Source organism: Pyrgilauda ruficollis, unplaced genomic scaffold (assembly GCF_017590135.1).
Source record: "Pyrgilauda ruficollis isolate IOZ18807 unplaced genomic scaffold, ASM1759013v1 scaffold35, whole genome shotgun sequence".
In the NCBI taxonomy this organism is placed as follows: Eukaryota; Metazoa; Chordata; class Aves; order Passeriformes; family Passeridae; genus Pyrgilauda; species Pyrgilauda ruficollis.
Genome location: NW_024524934.1, coordinates 8,116,627 through 8,142,586, shown reverse-complemented (window position 1 = coordinate 8,142,586; position 25,960 = coordinate 8,116,627). Strand labels below are relative to the sequence as shown.

Below are 25,960 nucleotides of genomic sequence, written 5' to 3'. Positions count from 1 at the left end.
GGAGACTTCAGCGGTTTTCCTCCCCACGTGTCAAATCTGTAGCTCTTACACAAGTGCTTTGGTGGACATCACTCTCCAGACACCACCTCTGTTTGCCCTATCCCAAAGGCAAATGGAGCAGCAGCAGCATTCTCAGCAAACCCCCTAGAAAGGGATGATCGTTGAGGGAGCCCTCTCAAAAAGTCATATACATAGGCAGATGATTCAGTAACAAGTGTCACTTCAGGTAGTGAATTTTTGCTGGGTGGTGCTTTGTTGCTGCTTTTTTCCTCTCTCAGTGGCTTCTAGTTTCAACCACAAAAGGAAGGAATAAAAGTACAGCAGCCGTTTTTCACAAAGGAAATACATTTGCTGATGAAAGCAAAGATAAATGTTACCATGTGAAAACACAGAGCAGAAATGTTGTCTGGTCCTGCAAGTTCAGTTGGTTATTTTTATTTTCTTGTCTTCTAAATGTACGACATGCAGTACATTGCTGCAGTCTCTGTTCCTGCAGTGCTGGGTATCCTTGGTGTGCAGCTGGTCCCCCGAGGCACTGCAGCAGGGCAGGTGCAGGGTGAGTAAGGGGGGGTCAGTCTGTTTTCCATGCCTGCTTGCTGCTTTGCTGCTCGGCTGGGTGCTTGTCCACTGGAAACAGCCCCGAGATCACTTACCATCGGAGCCACAGGAGCCCTGCAAGAACTGGTGTGTGGGAACTAGGCAGAATTCAAGCAGGCAATCACTACTAGAGAGCTCCATGTATCTAGTACATCCCTGGACACTTCTCCAGAAGTAAACACTCTTTTAAGTGAAATGCTTCTGCCATGAAGGCTTAAGAAATACTGCTTGGGAGCTTTCACACACAGACACACACAAAGGCAACACATCATATGAAGGAAATTGTAAGTTGCTTTGGAGGCGGCAAGTGTGTTTAGTGAAGTGTTTTTCCTCTGATGTACTTCAGTACTTCTTCCTTTTACTGTTAAAAGCAAAAGTACAAGCTCACTGCCGGCTTGTCCATCCCCTTGCCAGCAATGGTTACTGTCACAGCAGGGTGTGACTGTGTGAACTTCTTGTCACAGCTTCAGCGCTGCAGAGGTAACCCTGAAATACATGTTCGCTGTTTTGGAGTCTTGTCTGCTATGAGCCTTTTGACTCCACCTCCTCTCTTAGTGAAATCAGGTCAGTGGAAACTATTTCTAGCAACCGTGTGCCAGACTTCTCCACGGGATTACCTAAGGTCAAGCAGACTGTGCTTGGAAAACGTCTTTTCTCTCGTAAGCATCTGAACTTGCTCAGTGCAGAAGCCAGCCTGTGATGCAGTGAGGACCCCCACATCAGTCTACAAGCAAAACATCTTTACTTCCAATGACCTGTGCTTCTGGCAAATTTATTGCATTGGCGCAAGCTGTATTTAAAAATTATATTCACTGATATGTTTTCATTTAGCAGGTTTATTTAGGGGAGTAAACCCCTCTATTGAGCATTCTCTGTAAACTGTTTCATCTTAGTCTTGTGTTATTTTTCAAGACATCTAATGTGAGATAAACAAAAAACCAAAGCTGTCTTTACCTTATGTTAGATGCCTTGAAAAATAAAATTGTCCCTGTGTCAATTTCTTGATTTTTTTTTTTAATTAAAAGTTGGCCACTATGGTTTTTGTGTAGGAGGTACAGCACAACTACAACCTAAGATTAAACTCATAGCCAATATATAAAACATGGGAAGGGAGGGGAAATCACACCACACATAAATCAGATTCTGTGTTTCTGTGGTAGTTTGTAACTGTAGTGCTTAATAGGACAGGTGGAGAGGGTGTGGAATCACCACTCAACATGTGGCTGCAAAGCAATCACTAGGTGTTCAAATGTGATGGATTGCAAGTTGTTTAGGCTTCTAAATGTGTTTTATTTCAAATGCTTCCTTCCTAGGGATAACTCTTTGTGCTTCATCTGTAAGTGCAAGTGTAGTAGGTAGATTTTCTTTTTGAAATTCAACCTAATTGCTCCCCTCCAAAAACCTGTGCATCGTAAAATTTGGGAGTAAGAAAAGGGATTGGGAGTTTTATAGTTTTGTTAACTTCCCTTCTTATTTTTAGCACTATTGACTTTTTCCAGTGGAGTATAAGGGTTAAAATAGTACCACGTTGGAAAGAGTTGACTATATGTGATATGGTGCTGTATTTAATGTATTAACTTACTCAATGTTTTATTGCTGTTTAAAGTTACAGCTTGCCTGAGGGGCTGAATACTCTGATATTTCAAAGTTTTAATAATCAAAATTCACATGTTTAGGAATTTGTGATTCTTCCCTCCTCCCTGCCCGCCCTTAAGAGAGAGTTCCAGTAATGTCATTATTTTGTTGTGCTCTGCCTTTTGCTGCAGCAAAGACATGGTCCCTCTGAGATCAAGTCAGTGGGGAGAGGAGGGAGGAAGATGCTCCTTGTTCACCTGAAACATTGCTTACCCTTTGTGTGAAGTGTTGGCTGATACCTGACACTGATTTAATGAAAGATTTAGTGTGTGTCATCCCATTGCCACTCTACAGCAGTTTTCCACCTTCCTGAGTAGGGTAGAAAAGAGATCACAGAATCATTTAGGTTGAAAAAGACCTCTGAAGTTGTCAAGTCCCACTTATGACCGATCACTACCATGTCAACTAGACCATGGCATTGAGTGCCACATCCAGTCATTCCTTAAACACCTGCAGGGACAGTGACTCCACCACCTCCCTGGGCAGTGCATTCCAACGTCTAATCACTCTTTCTGTAAAAAATTTCCTTGGATGTCTAACTTAAACCTTACCTGGTGCAGCTCAAGAGAAGAGACCAACTCCCACCTGGCTACACCCTCACGCAGTTGTAAAGAGCAGTAAGGTCCCCCTGAGCCACTTTTCTCCAGACTAAACAATCCCAGCTCCCTCAGTCACTCATCATTGGACTTGTGCTTCAGACCCTTCCACAGCTCCATTGCCCTTCTCTGGACATGCTGCAGCCCCTCAATGTCCTCTGAATTGAACTGAACCCAGGATTGGGGGTGCGGCCTTGCCGGTGCTGAGTACAGGGGGACAATCACTGCCCTGGTCCTGCTGGTCAAGCTATTGCTGATACAGGCCAGGATGCCATTTGCCTTCTTGGCCACCTGGGCACACACTGGCTCTTGTTCAGCTGGCTGTTGACCAGCACACCCCAGGTCCTTTTCTGCTGGGCCACATTCCAGCCGCTCTGGAAAATACATATGACATGTAATATAATGATGTCAGGAGGGAGAACAGGAGGTATCTAATGATATCTCCTTCCCTCTCGCCTTGACAGACATGTCACTTTTGTTATCCCTTGTCTCCTCTGGAGGTGGGAGATTTGAGGGAGAAAGACTGTCCATCTTTTCTGATGAAAGTGCAGGAAAGGCTTACTTGTTCTGTTGGCTTACAATATGCCATCAATGAGGCAATGACTTCCTAATATAGATGAGGAGAGCCTCTCTCGTCTGTGTTTATATGTAGTATGACTTCAGTGCAGGCTTTACTCCTGCTGCCCTTGGATTGTTTGCATTTTGGTTCTCTCTGGTTTACCATGGGGGCCTTGTCTAAAACAAGTGTCTAAATTTAGACACTTGAAGTCATACGGTTTTGGCTCAGAGCCTGAGGTTTGAAGTTACCCACTTCAATATTGGTGTGAAGTCCTTGCCATAAGAAACATATGCAACAAACTGAAGCAATTTGAACCAAGTGTTAATGTTCCCCCATAAAGCTAAAAAGGTCAAATACTTTCAAAATAAAAATTTGTGTTTATTGCAGTAAAACTGCTTGATTCAGTGACAGCCTCTGTCTCTCCTAAGGATTAAAAAAAAATCTGCCATTTCATATGCTTAAAGGATTATGATTTATGTATCTTTGAAAGCAAAGCTAAATTTTGTCTGGGAAAATCTACTTTGAGAAACAGGATGTTGAAGATAATGGTAAAAACAGCTTATAAATCACTTTTCTTGAAAGCTTAATTGGAATAAAGTTTAGAATGACTGTTGGACAATATTGCTGGAAGGTGAAAAGTCATTGTTGAATTTGTCCATTCCTTGGCTACTATCAGTGGTCTAGGTGACCCAAGAAGATCTGCTGTACAAACCTCTCTGTTACAATTGTATTCAAGTTCTGTGTATATTTAAGCCTATTCTGAATTTTTTGTGCAAACTTTTTTAAATTGGCAGTTCAAGTCAGTACTTCTGAAGTGATAAAAGCAGTTTCTGATTAAGTAATTGGCTGATATTGCATGTTCTGGTTTTGAGTAGAAAATGCAATTTATGCACACAGAATTGCTTGTGGACTCTTGGAAAAGATCAACCATGTTAAGTGTTAAAAAAAAGACCACTTAAAATGAAAGAATGTCTTTTGCCAGTATTTGTGTGTTTAACATCCTCAGCCTATGAATTATCTTGAGAATCTGTTTGATTTATATTAGTGGGATAATCAGGTTGTAAACAGTTTATCTTAGCCATTGGGTTCACATTTGATTGTAATCAGTAGGTTGATTTAGTTAAGGATGATCCAGAATATCTATAAAATATCTGCAGAACATAAATATTTGACTGTAATTTTAGACAGAGACATCACTGAATGTAAGTTCCACTTTTTTTTCTTTACCTTGAGAAATCTGTGAGACAAACACAGTGCCTGAACTAAAAAAAACCAAAACCAAAAAAACCTCAACTTTTTTCTTTAACTGTATTCCAGAAAATATATTACAGTAGTTAAAATGAATAGCTGTAGTGTTTGGCACAATCATCCATGTCTCTTAAAAAAGTTCCATATACTGGTCAGACTGTGTAAATAGTTAAATCAATGTGTACAAACTCAAGTTTTCATTTCCAGGTTGAAGACATCATTTGTGTTCAAACAGAAACCTCCATCTGGTTAATGTTCTTAATTTATTCTCAGATGGAGAAACAACCCATTGTATTAATCCTCAGTGAAGACAGATCTCTTTTGTGGGACTGGTTTTACATACATTCATCACAACTAATGCTTTTAAAATAGTGGTGTATCCTCATCATCCATTCCCATCTAGTGGCCATTGTGGTTGTGAGAGATCTGGGCACCCTGTGCTGGTGTCCCCAGTAGCAGAGAGACAGGGAGAAGCAGTGTGAGGGGGTGCTCATCCCTTGCTTGGCCTGCCATGGGTCCTTCCAGATTGCAGATGCTCAGCGCCAGGTTTCGTGTTTAGGGTGTCACAGCCGATGGAGGAACTGTTCAGTTGTCCCCATGGTTTTCCTCCCATCTTTCTTCTTACCTTCCTCTAAATGCACTTGGCTGTGTCCTTTATCCTTGTGGGAACCAGCTCCTGATGCCGCCAAGCTGAGTTTAGTCTTTTTCCCCATTCCTTACCTGCATCAGCTCATATTTGCCTTCAGTGCCAAGAAGCTCTGTAAAGATGGATATGGGAAGTGTGAGTGGCCCTACTGGGAGTAGTGGCTATTTCTATCTTTTGTGTTTAGTTGGCACCAAAGCTGCTGGGTGGCTGCAAGCCTGGCTCAGGTACAACCAGCTCCTTTTTCCAGAGGCTTCAGATCCCACATGCCCATACACTCCCATTTGGGTGGTATCTCTTGTACAGGCTGTTCATAACGCAGATGAGTGGCCAGTAAGCAAGTGGGAAACTGCTGTGCTGACAGCTATTCTGGTATTTGCACACAGTCCTAATTGATAGAGCTATTCATGTGGGGAAATAAGCATCTGTATCTGCAGAGTCAACATTTTTTTAGGGCACTGAGGAGACAGACAATTGGAGAGTAACAAACAGTAAGAAGAGCCAGAGTTGGGTTACAGCAGCACTGCTGTGTTCTAGTGTTGCATTGTATGGGGCTTCAGTTTGGTCTTTGCCTGAAAAGAAGCTCAGTGGGCTGCAGAAGCTGGTGTTTCCTGGTGGTGTAATTTCTTCTGAACTACAATTTGCACTGCTGCACGATAGGGAGATATGAAATAAGGCTTTGTGTGCACTTAGCAATTAAAAATTCCAGTGCATGTTACTGTGGGGTTGTTTTGAACCCAGGCAATTGTCTTATGCCTGGGTGCCTCCTTCAGCTTTAATTGGATGTTTTCCACTTGTTGCTAATACAGTTATGCCTTTTAAAGGCACAGAGACATTCAGTGAGAAAATTGGGAAGAATTTGTATTACAAGACACATAACTGTTGTTTCTGTCTTTGTTATAGTCCGCTGATGATAATTACACAGAAGATCACAACACTTGCATGCCAGCTGCATGATGGTAAGAAAAGGAATCTCTTCCCATGTCCTGAAGACAGCCTTTATATACCAGTGAATTCTATGGTTGATTTATGGAGTGAATGAATGTAGTTCAGTGAGTTGTTCCAAATGAAGAAGAAAAATGCTTTATGGAGGAAAAATGAGAAGCTTAAAGTTTTGATCAGTTTTTAGGATCAAACTGTCTTTGCAATATCAGAGACAACTGTTTTCCCTTTTGGGTATTCTGCTTCCTTGGGGCCCAATTTGGATTTTAGCTAGTACCAGTATCTCCTGTTTAGATGCTACAGTGCATCTCCATTAAGTTCTCTGAAGCTGTTACCAATTCTCAGAAGTCAAGAGCTGATGGTACATACATTCAGTCATTAATGTTAATTTAGCAAAAAATATGCTAGCGCTGATATATGCAGTGGTAATATACTCCATGAGTTGTGAGAGATAGAATTCAGTAGTTTTTCCCCAGTGCAGAGAGAAGCACAGTTGCAAGCAAAATAACATTGTCTTCAGTCTTGTGCTGCGCTGTGACAAAGAGCACTATTATTTCCCAGTAAAACGCCTGTGTCTACTACAGTGCAAAGGCTAAAAATGTCACTTGTCATCAGCAGCATTATTGCTTGTGCCTACTGATGATGCAGTGCGAATTTCTGATGGTCTGAAGCCCACTGCCTTACAAGCTGTGGGTGACTGAATAAGTGCCTTGCTATAGAGCTGTTGCGAGCAAGGATTTAGGTGATGGCACACACGGGGGTCTGGCATTGTTTGCAAGCCAGGTTTGCACAAGTGAATCTAATGCTTTTATCTGGGTATAATAGGTACAGGTGGAAGCTTGGATAACTGACCATGTTGTTGGCATTCATGTTGCTGAGGCTTATCTGCTACTGTAAGTTGGCTCAGCTCAGGTATTGCTGCAATTCCACAGCAATGTGCAGCCAAGGTACACACCTAGGATGTTGAAGGTAAAAAGATCAGAGAGAAAAGAAAAAGACAACAGCAGAGGCAGAAGCGTTCTAAACAGACCAGAAATCCTACAGATTAATGATTGTGGAAAAGGCTCATTACATTGCAAACATCCATATATGAAGCAGTTGATCAAATGAAGGCAGCTTGCAGTTCAAGCATCAGTGGCAAATTTGTATTTGTAAAAATTTAACACAGCTGTCCGTAAATGGAAACAGACAAACAAAATACCCAGTCCTTTAAGTAATTAAGTGTTAATTGTTTCTCTGAAATTCAGGCCCTCCCAGTATTTACAAACTGAAACAGTGGAGAGAGAATGTAAATGAGCAGCTTATCAGCAATCATTTTAGGATGTGGGTCCTGTGTCTGTATTGGTAATTATGGCCAGTATGTTTAGAACAGTAGTGTCAATTGGTGCCAAGCCCCTGATCTTCTGGGGGTGTGCACGTGGAGCTGTGCACATAGAGCGGTGCACACGCTCCACACCAAGTGCTGACTCATCCCGTGTAGTTCTGCTGAAGCCAGTGGAATTCCCTGCAGTATGTGCAGCTCTAGGGTGAAGGTTTTGAGGTATGTGCTATAAGCAGTATCTGTTTACCACTGGCCATGGCACAAGCTTTTTCCATCGTTTTCCTGGGACATTGAGTCTGTGCACTACCTCTGGCCCCAAAGGTCTTGTGCACTCAACAGGAGGTCACCCTTCCAGTCTGGACTTGTACAATTCCAGTTTATTACTGATGTGGATGTTTAGGCTTTCTCCAGCGGCAGGCTGCTGGGCTGCTCGTTCACACCAGAGGAGCTTCTGTTCCCTGAGTGCCTGTTTGCCTTTCCCTGACCACTCCTCCTGCTGTGAAATGCTCCATTTCTCACCAAGGAGCCAGCGGGAGGCTTGTGCTTAAATGAGCCAGCAGCTTCTGGCAACAGAGGTTTTTCCAGCCCAGAACAGTTTGTAGAGGCTGTTGGGGGTCGCAGCCAGTCGGTGGCATTGCCACTTCCATTGTTTGTGTGGGAAGGCTGCTCTTCCTGACAGTGTAGCCAGGGTGAGAAAGGGGGAATGAGCTAAGGAACTGGGTAAAGAGGTAGCGTGGAACTTGACATAAAAGTTAGGGATTGAAATGTATTAAAACCACTTATTACAAAGAAATTTTGAAATTATTACTTTAGGAATTTATTTGTGGGGTGCAATCATAAGGCTTTGGGAATAGCTTTTACTGTTAGTGTTTTGGAAAGATCTAATATGTCTTTTCTTTTCAGGAATAGGGCGACAAGCTGAGGAACTCACTGCTGAGCAGAATCGGCTTGCTGTAAAGTAAGGATGTAACTATTGGAGTGATTTGTGTTTAATTTCTGCCAAAGAAGTTGACTGTTTAGGTTGGTTGTTATTTGTTCTTTTGTTTGGGTTGGTTCTTTTTTTTTCATTACAATGTCAAGGACAACATAGTGGCCCAGCCATGGAAATGTTTCCTGCTACTTTTCAGTCCATGAGATACCAAAAGTCCTACATATTTTTTCTATTTGCTTGAGAAGTTTTGTTTTTGTAATGCTGCTGTCATTACCCTCCTTACACAAATATACTTTCTCCCTTATATTCCTTTTTTCTTCAGTTCAAGACCTCTGCCTTTATCACCTGTGCTGGTCAGTAAAGCACTGAAGTACTTGGCAATGTCTCATAAATATACTTAAATATATACTCCACGTGCAACACAACAAGTCTTTGCTGTATTAACTCTTTTAAATTCAGGCTAAGACTATACTATACAAACTTGTTGGCTGTTGTCTTCATCTGATCTGTGATGTGCTATTTTTCCAAGTAATTACTCCTCCCCTGTCAACAATCCACTGCATAGTAAAAATCCATTTTGGTTTGAGTCTGACAGTTCAAGTGATGCTTTTCTTTGCCATAATTTTTGAATACTGGATTTTATTTTTTTTTTGGTCTCCCTCCATAATGTTAATCCTCCTAGGTCTCCGTGTTATGTAACTTCTCATTTTTCATATGGAGAGAGCACTTCTTTGAGCACCCTTTTTTCCCTAGTTTGTCTCTCAATACAAATGCAATATGGAGTTGAATTTGTGAGTATTTTGTTGTTGTTGGGTTTTTTTGGGGTTTTTTTTTGTTTGTTTTTAATGAAGAATTAGTGTTACAGAATTACTCTTAGAACCATAACTACTTTTTACCATGATATGTTTGTTATGGCCAAGGAAATTATTTCCTTAATTTCCAAGGTAGAAGATTCAGCCATCAGAAAATCTGCCTATGTACTTCAGAAAGTAAAGGAGTCATTTCTTGGAAAGCAAAACTCTTGTAGGTAGCTGTGACCTCATAATATCTACTTTTAAAGATCACAGCATAATTTTTAACTGCACTTAGTCCTTAATTCTAGTTAAATTCTCACTAAATAGGCTTAGTTTTTTTTTTTTTCTTGTACAGTAGATGAGTTCATATTAGAAAAGAAGATGCCAATAGCTTAAGTGTCAGTGGCAGATAAGTCATAACTGAAGAGTTTTAAATCCCCTTTGGTAATACAGCCTTTTGTCTTCCCTCCTATTCTTGGTCTGTTTTTGTTTCTCACTCATCCTCTGTACATTCCTTTGTGCATTGCTCATGTCTCCCCACCCAACAATGTGCAGAACCCAAGCTGAAACTAATGACTTTATTTTTAATCTTACTGTAGAGCTAGGAAGCCCACATCATGGACCTGTTTTTGCAGGACAGAAAGACGACTCTTACCCCAAATTGTTTGCTCCATCTTAGTGTGAAATGCTTTCACCAGAGAACATACCATTCAGGCACTAACATCTACAATAACCAGTAGGGTGAATGCAGAAAATCCTTGCTAATCTAACTGTTTATTCAAACTAATTCCACTTCAGAATAGAAGTAGGCAACAGAAAATGTTTAGCTGTTGCTTAGTTTTTCTGCTAGAAATTTGTTTTAAAGAATTTTAAGTGTGTTTTGGTTATGCGTGTCCATCTGTGTCTCGGGCAGGAGAGCCCTCAAGCACTGTGCCCAAGTTTCTCATCTGAGGGCTCCTTGTTTACTTGAATGGTAACAATTAAGACATTTGTGGAGAGCACTCACTCTAATGCAGTGCAAAACACGGTGCACAGTTTGGATGTTGGCATTTTCTGCCCCATAAAAACCTCAAGCCTAACAATTTACAAATTACACTACTGCTGAGAGGTCTTTGCATCTTTTTTTTTCCACCCTAATGATCTGTAGCAAGAACAGTGGATCTTCTTCATTTTACATCAAATGTACAGCCCTAGAAGGAACTGGTGGGATATGCACTTGCAAAATGGAAAAAAATTAATATGACTTTCATCTTCAGCCATCTTTCAATTAATATTTTTCCTCCACTTAGTTCATTTTCCTTTTCATGATGCAATACAGGCAATTACTTCCTTTATTTGAACAGTAGGAGAGAGTGCTTATTCATTCTCTTCCTGTATGTCTCACATGACACTTCCCATTTTTCGAAAGGCTGAACTGAAGGGAGGGTGAGAGCTCCTCCCAGAACTGAGAGCCCTGGTTTTAGAGACTCCCTGCCCTGTGGTTTGTATAACAAGGCAGTATGGTTCCTGACATCCTGGACAGATGTCCAAAACCAATTACCAGCTTCTCACTCCTGGTACTGTCCAAAACGGACAAATTTATTACTGTTTTTAGCTGAAAAGTTTCTAACTTTTCAAATCACTAGCATTTCTTCACCTGTAGTTTGAGCACTTCCATGTTACCTTTGCTCTGACTGCCGTTTACCAGACATCACCAGAATATGATAGGCTGTGTTTTATCTTCCCCAGAACAGATCTAGAGAGCTTTCAGCTGGGGGGAAACGGGCAGGAGAGAGGTGAGGACTGAGGCAGACAGTGTGACAAAAAACATTGGTGAAACCCTTTGATATGTTTTACCTTGTGTTGTTTTTTTTTTGTTTTTTTTTTTTTTAATTTGTTCTGTTGTGTGTGGCTGATTTTTCACAGATCAAGACCTTCTTTACTGGAGTATTTAAGTTATCTCCTCAATTTTATGAGCATCATAGCAGGGCCTTGCAGCAATTACAAGGACTATATCGCCTTCATTGAAGGGAGGCATGTGCACATGAAACTGTTAGAAGTGAACTGGAAGCAGAAGGGTTATGACAAACTTCCTGATCCTTCTCCAACTGTAAGTTTTAAAATGACAAAGATTGATTGCAGGGGGCAGGAAAGTACAGCTTTGTACATGATTCTCATAATTAAAAGCTAAGAAGAAAAACCAGTTTGGGGTTATCTTGCCAGTAAAGGTTACAGCGAGTTTTTTCTGTCAGTGGCTGCTGTTTTTATCACAAGGTCAGGGGTGAAGGGGCTAGCAAATTTGCCAAATGGGTTTGCCATGCAAAAAGGGTCAGTTGTTAATGGGTGTCCTTTGTGCAGCAATGGGAATGGGCTGCAGCTTCTGACAATGACAAGTTGCAGTTGAGCTCCAGACAGAAGAGGAAATATCAGAAAAACAAAAAAAAGTCAAATCTCCCCCATAGTGCAGGGGATGTTAGAAGTACATGAATCACTGCTAATCAGAAGGTGCAGCCTGTCCAGGTGGTTTGCAAGAGTACACTTTACACACTTTAAGGTGACTCAAGAGGTGATTTTTCCACATCGTTTTAACACTGATCTGTTTTTATATTTTTTTAATATTATTTAAAATGTTCTTAGAAAATAGCCTTTTTGTAAAGCAGGATAGCGTAGCATGAAGTCCAGATTCTCTCTCTTACCTTAAGGTGACACAGAAAGTGTAGCTTTGTGAATGTGTGCAGGATGCCTCCTGTGAAGTTGAGCATGTGCTTTTGTATAATGATTCCTGTTGTACACAGTTGTCTCTCTACTGACCCTAGTGGTGATAGTTCTGATTTACATTACTCTGACTAAGGTCAGAATAAGGCCTGTATTGTGGAGGATGCAAGTCAGGAGAGAGTATTAAAATCTGAATAAAAAACAGTTTCACATTACTTTATTCCAGAATTTGGAGAACATATAAAAATAGATCAAAAATCAAAAGGATAAAAAATACATGGTTGTTTTAATAGCGTATTTCATTTTTATTAGCCTTTTGGCCACATGAGTCAATTTTCACATGATATCCAAGTGCCAGATTACATTTTAATTACAGCTGGATCAAGAAGGGTTTACCCATGGTGTGTATTTGCAAACAAGCTTTGAACTACTGCAATGATTGTCAGTAATGGTGTGTAGGAAGCTAGGGAGCTGGAATAGACAGCGTGTGGCAGAGCACATGCCCTGTATCGTGGGTGCAAGTGTGCTGTAACAACACAACACTTTTTGGACAAATTATTTTTAGCAAGACTTCTGGGTAGTAGCTGGGTAGTAAGACCTCCTGTTGCACAGAATATCAGTGCTTTTGGCTTCCAGGAGGAACCCAGTCTTAAGTTCCTGGAGGGGACACACATTTAGAGAAGATTTCTGCTTTCCATTGTAGGGCTTGGTTTGTTTCCTTTCCCATTTTAGAATCTCTGCATGCTGATGTAGAGTCTGTCATGAAGTTCATCACTGATTTTGACTTGTGACTGTCCTACCTATCTACAGGTAGTTGAGTAAACCAAATTAAACTAGAGCTGTGACTCTGGCCTTCTCTTGGTCACGTCTTCTAAATTAATTAGTATCAACTTTGTCACTGGTAACTTTAATGGTTCTTGAAGCCCATTGTTTTTGTATGTCATGAGCACTGCCTTGTTCTTCCCCTTAAGCAAAGGTTTCTAATGAATGTTTCATTGTTTGTGCTTTTTAGGGAGCAGTGATGTACAAGCTGTGTATCACACTAGTATCTCTCATTTTATTCTTGACACTTACGAAGAACTTTCCTATGGCATATATTATTGATAACGAATTTCTTGATAAAACTCCCTTCTTGTCAAGACTTGGTTACCTGTATGTTGTAACACAGGCAGCAAAACCAAAGTATTATTTTGCGTGGACGTTGGGTAAGTCTGGCTACATTATGTACTTTTGTGTGTAGCAAATAAGTTCCTAAATGGGGGAGGAGGTCTGAAACCTGGGATGGGGGGAAATAAAATTGTCCCTAGACCTGTAGTTCACATGGGAGATGAGCTCCTTTAGGCAGCGGACCCTGTGTTTGTTGGGGAGCTGATGCTAGGCCTTGTCTCTAAAGCACTGTGGGGTCCTGTATACACCTTGGCTTTAAGCAGTCCAGAGAAAAGATTGGAGAACCGTGGGGAGCAAAGTAAGTGTTGGGAAGGACCAAAATGTCTGCAAGGAAAAGGGAGAGGAGAAGTAAGAGGACTCACTGAAGAGGGAAACAATTTTTTTTAGGAGCCAGCGAGACTGGTGGTCAAAATAATCTTTTTGCATTTTACCTTCTTCTTTTACAAGTCATGTTTCACCATCTATGTGTGAAGAGTCAAATCCTTTAGGCCAGGCTGAAGATCTCCTGGATTTTTTTTGCTGGTATTACAAGACATTGTGTGTGTAGGGGAGATCCTGGAAGTCCAGCAAGGAATGCATGTACATTAAAGCTGAGCAGGGTGTCACTGAGACAGGATGGAAATAGCCAGGGAGATTCATTGTGAGGCTGTGATTAAACTGCTGGGAATAAAACTGTCAGATTCAGGGAAGGCAGCCAGGACTGGCGTGTGTGGGATGGGAAAGGCTTTGAGATAAAGAATGGCTTGCTCACAAACTTACTTTTGTGGGATCCAGTGTTAAATTGTTGCTTCCATTTTTTCTGGCATTATGGTTAACTGGAAGGCCATTATTAAAGAGATAAACTGAACTTGCATTTGTGACAAGACCAAGCTGCAGAGGTTCTAGAAATGTCTTACACATGAGGCAGTTAGCAGAAAAGTATACATTGCATAGTGGAGGGTGAGGCCTCCTCTATTCACATCCCAAATCCAGGCAGCAAAACAGCAGGCACTTTATCCTTTTTTTGTCCTTTCCCAGTTTTGCTCCCGGTGGCATGGCCCAGAGCATTACAAAAGCCCTGCTGAAACGGGCCGATAAATGCGTCCTGTCCTCAGGACAGGACAGGCACACTATTGTGTGGGAGCTGCACCGCCCAGATCTATGGAAAGAAAATTCGGCTATTCGCTGGGATAGTTCTGGGAACACAGCTGCAAACCTAACCCCGAGCTGTCAGTGAAACCACTTTGGGTCCGAGTGCCTCCAAGCAAGGAGCTGTGAAAGCCATACCCAGCCCGAGCTGTTCCAGCCTGCTTGTGGGGATTCGGGTCTGTGAGCAGCTCGAGGGCGCACAGTTGTGACTTCCCTGTGCTTCACACCGTGCTCTGCAGACAGCAGCCTGGGAAGCAAAAGGCCGAGGCGGCTGCTATATAATTATTGCTCATCCCATGATTCCTGGTTTCTTGGTTTTGGCCAAGAAACACTAATTATTTGGTCACTGCTACCCTTGGAGCAAGGAGGAGCAAATCCAGGAGTCCACTGTTCTGGGGGTTGGTTGTGTGCAGCTCCAGTCTGTGAGATTGGGCAGGATCCTCTGGCCAGCTTGAAGCAGGGTTGCTGTTTATTGTTGGAGTGTTTTTTAAACAGGGAGAAAATTAAAACATGAAGAGCTTTCTTTCCATCAATAAAATCTCTCTCATTTAGGAAAGTGGAAAACAAAACAGAAAAATTCAGGTTAGAGAAGGTTGCTTGTTTGTTTATTTATTTATTATTAGTCTTGTTGCTGATAATGAGGTTCCCTCCCTAGTTTTGTGCACTAGGGCTTCTCCATGAGCTTGTGCCTGTACTCACAGCATTTACAAAGTAAAATCAGTTTTCATTCTTGGGGAAGAAATGCTGACCTTTTTAAAGAATAACCAGGCTTGTATTTTGTAAATGACCTGGAAGGAAAAGCCTAACCTGTATTTGCGTTTCCTTTTTTCTTCCAATGATCCTCAGTGTTGGCTGCAACTAGTGATCCAGAGACAATGAATTCTCCCTTCTGTTTTCTTAGTACTCCAAGTAGGTGTTTCTAGCAGGCGCACTTTGAAATCAGAATCTTGAGACCCAGTGATGAGGTGACTCCCAGGCACTCTGAGAGGGGAGGTGGTTGACAAGGGTGCATCAGTGTGTAATGCCTTCTGTTATCCAAGCTTTTACTTGCTTTAAGGTAGCTACGTGTGTAACTGAAGTTACTCAATATTTGGTTCATAGAGATGTTGAGGCACTTTAGTGAGGCACTCAGCAACAGGATTAGCAAAAGGCTTTGTCTGCAGAATTCTGAATGACAGTCTTAATTAACATAGCCATGATGGAGCTCTTAATAGAAATAATAAGCATGTCTTTGAGATATTAAGTTTTTTTTTTGAATTCTGGAAAATGCTGTGACATCCAGGTGCCCTTTTGAGAAAATTGCTCATTCATTTTATGGTAATATCTGTCTCAGATGAATAATAAAGGCCAAATAATAGGAAAAGTGATTTATATTAGTTGGGTTTTTATTATTTTATTTCTTCTGCACAGGGAGTAGCTAGTCTTTCCTCTTGAGGAAATTACTCTTGTGTAGCCTTATGGTAATGCCCTTTTGCAAAGAAGAAGCTTCTCCTAGAAAGAGAGGTTGCTAAATCCTACAAAGCTGGCTTGAATGTTTGTTTAGTACCATACTGACTTGTAAGAAAACATGTCTCTTCCAGCAGTCTGATTTTGACCTGTTTTGCTTTGACATTGCAGCAGATGCAGTCAACAATGCAGCTGGTTATGGATTCAGTGGAGTTGATGAGAGAGGCACTTTCCACTGGGACCTGTTGTCCAATTTGAATATCTGGAACATTGAGGTGAGATAAAGGAGTGGCTGCATTGGCATAATTTTACAGAAATGAGCATGGGTAAAGGCTTTACTGAAAGGAAAGTAAATCTATGCTACCAGGCTGCTTCTCTTTAGCACGAAGACATTTTGTATTTTATCTTCTGGACAGTTAAAATGCATCTGTCTCACAGGCTTCCTCATGCTCTGTATTCAGGTTGTATTTCTAAATAGTTTTGTGAGGTCTAAAAATAATGATGTCAGATATTTAATAAATGAGCAGTCAATTACTGTATATTGAGGCTGAGCTCAGTGGGTCAGTAAATTGTTTGCAGCTATGATTCTTCACCATCTGTGGTGTGTTCTGTTTATTTACTTCTAACAATCTTTCACTTTTTTAGCCCAGTTGAGATGAGTGGTGGTAGTGAAAGAGGCTGCCACAAGTGGCACAGACACGTGCAAGGGCTGAATTGCCTCTGGTACATGGAGAAAAACAAGTAGGAGACATAACAAGCACAAACCAAGCAATCTGAGTGGGAGCTGACAGGGGCACACAGAGCTTAGGTGGGTGCTGGTCTAGAACACCATGCAGCGAGCCACACTGTTTCTCAAAACATCTCTCACTCCTTCCTTGTGACTGCTGCATACTTTTAAGATCCATTAGCCTTTTGAAAACTATTCATGTTTGTGTCTCTAATGCAAAAGATGGGCCATATAATTTGTTTGCCCTGAAGAATATTTTGTGAGTGCCAGTGAGATGTGGAAATATTTATGTGTCTGTGACTGCTTTCTAAAGACTTCTTTTTTAGAAATAGGAGGAGCCTTCCTCTGTAATTCTCTAGTTGTGATTTTAAAAGTAATCACAGATAAAAATAAGTTGATTGTTTTATTGCTGAACAATCTGTGACTAAGTGAATGTGCTGTAATAGCTCTTCTCAAAAATGAAATAGCCCTTGTAATTCTTCCTTGAAGATGCCAAAATTGGAAGTCTCATTATACATTCCCTGTTTTTCAAGATTCTTTCTCTTTTTCTTTTTAACCACGATTAATCCTCCGTGTAATCCTTGATGAGTACAGGATACACAGCCCAGAAATATTTTACACTTCTTGATGACAGCAACACCCTAGATACCACTCTGAGATCTTGAATCTATATCTGATTCAGTTTTGGGGCAGGAGATGATTATTACTTTGATGGGCTGAGGGAGCTTCTGTTTGAAGGAAGAAAGTAAAATGCAGCCAGTACTCTTCAATCAAGCCAAATGAAGGAAACAGGAGCCTTTGCTCCTCTCTACCCACTGAACTGATGGCCTCTCAAAACTTACTTTATGGGTCACACAGGCAACAGAGATCAGAAATTGTTTCCAAGAGCATAACGTAGGGTGTTGCCTGATTTTTTCATGTTTGCAATGAGAAAAAGAGAGGCTACTGAGACCATGGCTTTGACTAGGCCTTGAACCATCACTTTATGTGCCAACAGCAACACTGGCAGTTCAAGTGTGATTGTACAGTGTATACAGATACAGTCTATATATTCAGCAGGTATAGCCACCTGCATGTGTAAAATTACCTCAGAGCAGGGAACTTAAGTGCTAAATGTGACTATCTGATCTGTAGAAAAGATAAGCACATGGAAGGGGTTGTGTGGGCCTTAAAACATGACAGGGGCTAAGCCCACGTGGGGGACTTGAAAGCCTTGGCAGCCTGCTTGTTTTGACAGCCAGCAACTACTTCCTCTCTTCGTAATGTAACAGGGGAACTTAAAGGAGGCCAAAAGAGGGTGACAATATTAGTTGGAAGAGAAACTGTGTTTTTCTTGGCTTCTCATGGTGCAGTAATGCAATTAAAATGTGGCAGTGCTGTATTGGGAATTGTTAATCATTTTAACTCTTTAAATGCAGAGGATGAAATGCTAGCTTTAAGAATTCTGCATGGAAGTGCAAAGATATCTGTATATTCCCCTTGGAAGCCTTTCCCTTAATCCATTTTTTCAGTCATTTTTCCATCCCTTGCCTTCGGCTGATATAGCAAAATATTGCAGTGTCACTGAATCATGTCCCCGCTTGGCCAGGGTATCCTTGGAGGTTTCTGCCAGCAGGCAAGGGACCAAGGTGGAGTGGGGAAGTGAAGTTGATCAGCAGTAGAGGAACTGATGCTGAACAACAGAGTCCAGCAGTCCCCTAAAGCTGGGGGAGCTCAGAGGAGGAGATATGGGCTGTTCTCTCAGGATACTGGAGTCCACTCTGGTTTCTCAAGCTGAGCGGTGGGCTGAGAATTGGCTTCTAAATTTAGTCCTAATTTTTTTGCCCATGTTTTTCAGTCTCCCCCCTTCCTTCTCCAAATAGTAAGAATAATTATAAAAATAATAATAAATGTATTTTTTTAATAACACTTTGTTTTAGTACCACTGTAAGGAAGTCCAGATTGTATAATGGGTGGCAAGATATCTCTTCCTGAAATAAAGCTGTTTATGAACTGAAAGGAAGGCCAAGCATATAAAACAAGAAAGCTTCTCAGATTGCCCATTATTTGAAAAGTAACCAAACACTGTATTTAATTATATGAGACAAAGTGAGATTTTAGAGCAAGTGCCAAGTGTTAGCAGTGAGCCATCAGCCTAGTTAATGTCCCTCCCAAGTCTTATTACTATAATGATGGATTGTGGCACAGTCATCATAAAAGTTAGCTGCTAGAATTAATATTTTCCATGTACCTCCTCACTAATTTAAATTGCAAGTAGTATTTTACAGGCTTCATTGCTAACATTTCATGTGAACTTCTTTTTTAGACTGCAACAAGTTTTAAAATGTACATTGAAAACTGGAACATTCAGACAGCTGCCTGGCTGAAACGGTAAGAGTAATGAAACAGTTACGTGCTCGTGAGATCCAAAAGCTCTCCATGGCCTGGAAAAACGCTGCTTGGTAGCTCTCATAAATGTAAAGCCTCTTTTTCTTCCTTTGTTTCCTGTGTCTGTAATAGTTGGTACAATACAAGGGTATTTGGTGCTGTAAAGTTTTATTGCTGCAAGTGTAAAATGCTCCTATTTTATATATGAGCAGCAAAGTCATAAACCAACTGTTCAAAACTTCTATAATAGAAAGCAATAGCATTTTGTTGTTTCTCTCCGTTAACTTTCCTGTACTGTTTTGCTTTGTTATGTTTCCCATGCTGAGGTGAGTCTTGCTGTGTCACTGGGATCCAGAAATTCAGCAAGAAATAAGGGCAGAATCTTCAGGGCCCTAGTGTAGTCTGGTTCAGAGTTACCCAAAGATGCTTGCCAGGCAGTCCTTGTTTAGGATATGGGGAAGATACTTATAGCACTGAGATGATCTGATTTTAACCTGTGAGTGTTAAGGCACATATTTTAAATATGAGCATAAGTCCAAATTTTGTAGATTGGACTGTGTCTCATTACTCATTTCACTTTCTGGTGTGATTAAAGCTCAGCATACAGTCAGGATAGTGTCTGAAATGCAGGCACAGATTTATTGTAGTTATTGTAACTATAATGATGGTAAATATATATATTTTAAAAGTCAGTGTCTACTATTTTTCATTATTCAGATGGTTCTTGGTAAGAAATGCATTACTTTGACTTGTTTCTGTGAAGCACAGCATTTGGTTTAAACTTCAGATAGCCAAATAGACTGGGTGTTGTTTTCTTAAACTGTTGTCCTTGCATCTTGGGAGTAAGATTTTTGCTGCTAAAGTTAGCTGGAATCCCCTGTTTTGCAATAGTTTAAGGCACTCCCTGTTGTTCCCAGCATCTGCCAGATAACTGTGCCTAAAAATACCTCTCTTCACTAGAGTGAAGGGTGGGGTCACATCTCTTTGTCTTTCAACTTGCTCTTGATCTGTCATCAGAGTTTGGAAGGGTAATGTATGATTCCAGATAGAGATGTAAAGGTGAACAAAGTCTTGCCTGCCCTTTATTCCATTATTGATTTAAATGCTTTGAGCACCAGAAATATTTGTACAGGCAATCTTTGGGAACTCATTTGCATATAAGCATGCTTCCTCATTCCATTTAAACCTCCTTTTAAATGAAAGGAGAGTGTCTCATGCCCTAGCCTGTGACTGAACCAAGATAAGGCAGCTAAGAAAACAGAGTAAGACCTTAGAAACAAGGATTTCAAGCACAGTGGCCATTGTTCAACCTCTTCTGTTTTGTTTTCATTTTTGCAGTGTCTGCTATGACAGAGCTCCCTGGTACCCTACGGCTTTAACATTTATCCTGTCGGCCCTGTGGCATGGTATCTATCCTGGATATTATTTTACGTTTCTCACTGGAATCCTTATCACACTCGCAGCCAGAGCAGTATGTACCTTTCATTGTTCTCTTCTAAGGCTAGACACTATCCAGCTGTCAGCTGCACCCTCACATGGTCAAGCAGTTTATCCCTGCTGTGAGCCCTCTTTCATGCCTTTGCAGGCTTGATGTTAGCTGAAACTCTGTTCTGTATTGATTCCAATTGCAAAGTACCCAGCAGTTATAACCAGCACCAGTTCTGGACGTAATGCACTGCTGTCCCTGGCTGTCAGAGGAAATGTTGCTTGAGGAAGTACAGTTAGGGGTGCCACCAGCTATGTCCATGCAGTCAAATTAGCTTGGGATTCAAGGTCATGTGGGATTCCAGACTTCTGCTGGGTCATGTTGTCTGTATTTGCTGGCTTGTAATTAACTCTGGGCCCAGTCTTGCACAAGAAGCTGCTGTGGGTTGAGCATTAGCCCAAACTTGAACAATTTGTGTGGATGCAATTGATGCAGTAAAATGGTCTCTGTGTTTATGGGCCTGATTTTGTGTAAAGTCACCAAAGACAGAACAGGGCTCATATCTCACTGTTGTTAAATTTATCACTGCTGATCTTTCAGGCTGAACCAGACACTTGTGCAGGGCTGGGAAGCACCACTGTTGTCTTTTGGAGATGACTGTGGATAAATAACCAGGTTAATTTGAAAGGAGAATTAAACTAGTGACCAGTATTAACCACTATTGCTAGACTAGGTTGCTTTGCCTCTCATTTATCAGGATTTTACAGATGTTAAACTAACTTAAAATCTCTAGGGAACGGCACACACTTGTAGGTAAAAGCACTTGTTCATTTAAAGTAACTTTGATTTACTATTAATAACCAGTAAGAAATGAAAGCCAGGAGGGGGGAACAGCTTCCCTCCCAAAAAATATTGTGCCAGACATCCAGAATGAGAGAGTCTGCACCTGTGGTTACGATGGAGCAAACTGGGGGCCACTTCTCTGTTTGCCACTGGTTGACTGTGAGAACTTGAAAATGCCAGTCTGTAGATGTCTGTATTCCTGCTCCCAGTGCTTTGTAACTGGTGAATAAAACTTCCTGTGATACTAATGCTGATGGTAAACAGAGTTATGCACTGCTGTGTGTCTGTGTGGCTTTGCCAAAGAAATGTTTATATAATTTTCTGCTTACTTTTCCCCGACCTGCAGATAAGAAACAACTGCAGACATTACTTCCTCTCGTCAGTGCCTCTTAAGATAGCCTACGATGTAGTTACCTGGGCAGTCACTCAGCTGGCTGTGTGCTACACTGTCGCACCATTCGTCATGCTGGCTGTGGAGCCCACCATAAAGTTTTACAAGTAAGTCCTCTTCCCTTGACTTTACTCTCTAGGGTGCCACAGACTTTCGTTAAATTACCCAAACCATGCTGAAAGGCAGTTACCATTTAATCAAATTTGAAAGGAGCTCAGACAGGATGCTTGCCAAAGTACAAGAGGTGGCTTTTGCACTCCTGTAACGTAATGAGATTGTAAAAATGCCAAGGTAGAGCACTTTGGTTGTTCCTCTCATTCTGTGTCCTTATGTGACATTTCATATACTTGGTTTCCATTTCCAAAACAGTTGGGCCTCAACCATCAGCAGCAGCCAAGACTGAAGAGGTTAAGAATAATGTGAGTTGGCAGTAGGAAGGAGGTGCTGAACAAAGACCAGGCTTCCAGCTGCTGAATGTGTATAAGAGGAGGTGTGATGGATCAGCAGGAGATATGGAGGGCTCCTGACAGAGTACTGCTCCTTGAAATCAGTGTGCTTTTTGTTACAAAAGTATGCTTCTCTTCTTACAAAGGGAGTACTTCCCCAGATGCCTTAAAAATAAGAAAACACTGGTGTTGCAGAGTACATTGAATGTGCTCTAATGAAACCAAGTTGAAATACAGAAATTGAGAAAATAATTAGAAAAGGGAGATGGGACTGCATGGCTTTACTCTTCTTTCATTTTACTGTCAATATAGAGTAACAGCTTTTGGTTCAGAAGTAAGACAATTCCCTCCTCCAACATAAAAGACACAAAACCAGTAGTCAAGATAGCTGCTGTCTGTTTGCAGGAGGCTGAACGTCAACATTTTCTCTTCCTGTTTCTTGAAACATTTGATTTCAACACAGAAAACTTACCATGAAGTAAAAATTTCTCCAGATCTTTCTTAGCCTAATTTCTTAATAATTTTGCCCTGGTGACTTTTGCCCTGGTTAACTTTGAACATAGTAAACATTTAAACTTAGAGACTCGTAAGCAAGGAAATGTTATGCTTTTGGACTAGGACATGAATTTTTGGAGCACTTCACACCACAAGCAGTGGTCTTAAGCACCTTACAAGGATATTAAGGACTATGGTAAGAAGCACAGATGAGACCACAGAAATGTGCATTGCTATGTTTAACAGCTGGACCATACTGGTCCCAATCATCATCTCCCTCAAGCTGCCAGAACCTCATCTATTTGGTTTAAGTATTTTTTATTTCTCTTCAAGTATTTTTTATTTCTCTTCTAACTTGTGTATACTGAATTATTTGTAATAAAAATATTTGATGTTTAGAAACATACCAAATACAGATATCTCTGAGCAGTTACCTTCAAAAATGCAAGCCTTCTGTAAACATCATTACCTGACCTTCTCCAGTTAAAATCTGAGTGTTTTGATTTATTTCAGATCTCAGCACTTTGGTTGAATTTATTTCTTTCTGTCATTTTTTAAAATTCTTTTTGAGCCATGAATGATATTTCCGCACAACTTGGCCTTGTGTATTCTAATCTTAACAGAGAGATGGGCTGAATAAGTCTGGGATTGAATTACATGGGTTTATCTGAGCTGTCAGACTTTGGATTCTAGGGTTTGCTGATGGTTACCTTGCCCCATTATCATCCACAGCAGCATCTTCATCCATGCCAGAAGGCACCATATTCCGAGACAGTGTGGAATTCAAGGGTATATTTTTGTGCTTTCTAGGTCAGGTTCATACATTGTGCATTCATCCCTTAGCACTACATTCTGCATATTGGGGTTGCAGAATTCATGTTATTCTCAACAAAAATATAATATTCTTTCTGCTTTTGTTCCCAGGTCTGTGTATTTTCACATGCACATTCTAAGCATCCTGGTGTTGCTCCTGTTACCAATCAGACCTCAAACCCACTCTGTAAGAAGGGCTCAGAATCAGGCCATGCTGAACTCTATTAAAAGCAAAGACAAATGATGCCTCCAAAGAAAACTGCCAGCATTGGGAAATCAAACTGTTGTATTGTAAACAGAAAAAAAAAAAAAATAAAAAGAAGAAAAACGGGTTGCAGAAGGATTGAAGTACAAGACAAGTGGCATTTCTGTTGGCTATCTTAAAATCTTACTGGAGTGGGCAGAGAAGAGCCTGAATGACTGTAATTCAAATTATTCCAGTTAATGGAGATTTTACAGGCAACGTTTACAGGCTCATGGGGCATTTCATTTTTATAATAAATATTTTTACGAAGTGTTTTTATATATTTAAACTTTTTCACAGAGAGGCATTTTTTCTCTTTTACAGAAATACACAACTATTAATGAACGAATAATCTTGTGATTAGAGAGAGGGACAGAAAGCAGCTAGTAAACAGTTAGACCAGCTGCCTGATAGCCTGGTGCTGTGAGCAGCTGTTAGGGGAAACTTTTCATCTCTTGGTTGTGGAGAGAGATGGTGCAAGTAGAAGACTACGGGCTTGATGTGGGGTTGCTCAAGGTGCTGGCGCTGACTTGTGCCCCAGCAGGGGGAAGAGGGAGCGGGGCTTTCCCCGGCAAACCCCAAAGCAGGGACTGCAGCCTGAGCTGGGCAGCAAAGGTACTTCACATCCTTCAATGTGACACCTGCTGGTGATGAGGGCAAGGCAAGTCCCTTGGGATCACGTGTCTGGGAGCATTGATACCTGGCTAAGCCAAAATTTAAAGCCAAGTAAAAGAAAAACAAAAGGCAGAAGGGGAACTCAAATCTAGAGTAAAAGAAGGGACATACAGCCTGTGGTCTGTAGAGTTGTGCTTCTCTAATGACACGGCTGGTGCTCTTTGCTACATCAGCCTTACTTTGTAGTCTTAGTGATGCAGCACTACCTTTATGGTATCAAAATGAGTGAGGAGCCATATAGGGTTAGTGTTTTAAAACTTGCAGGCATGGGTTAAATCTCAAAAAGCTTTGTAGTGGATCAGACTGTTCTACTCAAAAACATCCCCTCTTAAGGAGGGGTTACATTCCAGCAGACAACACTAATAGGAAACCTGAACAGTAATTATCACAGTAATAATAAATCATTCTCTGCAAAATATTGTGATCACCACGAGAGTCAAGACTGAGTCCTTGTGTGATCTTGACATCTGACTTAACTGTTGATGCAAGTTTCCCTGCTTGCAAAGTCCTTGACTTACAGGGATGTTTTGAGTCTTGATTCCTAAGTGCTTTTTGTGCATTGAGATAACCTGCTGCAAAATGCTGTGTCAGGGTTTTTTATTATTTTTCTTAAATCCACTTAACCCAGTAAAATAGATTGGTACCACACATCAAAACCAACTGAAGCATTTTTTAAAATGTTTCCCAGGAATGTTTTTATCAGGATTTTGTAGAAGCAGTTCATTTGTTAAAGTATTGGTATTACTTTATCGACATTTAACTAATGTGTGATTGAGGAAAGAATCTGCTGTTCACTGCATTCTGATTTTTGTGTCAGATTACAGTTTTGCAGAATCCTCATGTTTGAGAAGAAACAAATCAGTGAAACCAACAAAGTTCCAAAAAAAGTGATTTTTTTTTCTTTGATGGGAATTTTTTGTCCCATGACCATATTATGATTTAGAGCATAGTTCATGGAAGAGTTTATTTGCTAATTTATTTTAAACGGCTATATGGGATTAAAAGATTGATCTGAATAAACAATTTGCTTTGTGTCGCTGCCTGGCATTATTGATCACTAATGTCTAATGTGAAAATAGGTGAGTAAGTGGGTGAAATCACACTTGTGAGGGAAGATGTTCAGGTCTGCTGGATTTTACAGCAGCTGAGCTTTCCATCCTTCTCCTGCTGAAACAGAGACAAGGTGACCCCTGTCTGTTTTCGTGGCAGCTTTGCCCTTAAATTGGCTGGTCTTTTTTTGTCATGGTGTGTGTGTTCAACTTGTGGCACCAACCTCAGTTGCATCTTGGGCATCTAATGTTTCCCTTGAGGTCTGATTGTGCCATCCTGTATCCTGTGGGAGGGAACCAGGGCACATCCCCAGAAGAGGGTAGGGAGTTGGGTGCTGCTGGCCCTGGAATCCTGTGGGCTGAAGCCAGTCTGCAATTGCCTCCCAGAAACAAAAGAAGCAGTGTGAGCTCTGCCAGAGCCAGCAAAATTCACATCAACTCTGGCTTTGGCAAAAGTATGGAAGGCAAATGTTCCCAGCAGGTTGGCCTTAGCACCTGCTTTGGAAAATAAGTGCTCTCAAAGGGGTTTGTGACTCTGTATCTGCTGCTCTGTGTCCTGAGATCTGCCTGCATGGCTTGTGCCGTGTTCTGCAGTTCTTCCTGAGCTGTGTACGTTTAAGAGAGGCCAGGTATGATCAGTGGGTTTTCTCTTCTAGTGTTTCCCCAAGTGAAGCTTGCTTATATGTAATGTAATGCCATTGACTTATGTTGTAGTTTCAGAGTTTCAGCTCCTACAATGTGATGAATTAGACTGGGCTAGTGAGAAAACTGTTACTCCCCTGT

General features: G+C 41.1%; 1 protein-coding gene across 1 annotated transcript in view; it reads left to right on the top strand.

Annotated features, from left to right (window-relative positions):
• MBOAT1 (membrane bound O-acyltransferase domain containing 1) overlaps nt 1-25,161 on the top strand; it is a 56,063-nt gene extending 30,902 nt beyond the window's left edge. The window contains exons 5-13 of the mRNA XM_041475533.1: nt 6,182-6,237; nt 8,445-8,499; nt 11,172-11,355; nt 12,973-13,165; nt 15,873-15,976; nt 18,734-18,798; nt 20,134-20,266; nt 21,411-21,562; nt 23,321-25,161. Of these exons, the coding sequence (XP_041331467.1) occupies nt 6,182-6,237; nt 8,445-8,499; nt 11,172-11,355; nt 12,973-13,165; nt 15,873-15,976; nt 18,734-18,798; nt 20,134-20,266; nt 21,411-21,562; nt 23,321-23,453 (1,075 nt within the window). The 3' untranslated portion in view covers nt 23,454-25,161. The remainder of the gene's footprint in view (nt 1-6,181; nt 6,238-8,444; nt 8,500-11,171; nt 11,356-12,972; nt 13,166-15,872; nt 15,977-18,733; nt 18,799-20,133; nt 20,267-21,410; nt 21,563-23,320) is intronic.
• Nucleotides 25,162-25,960: the final 799 nt, after the last annotated feature.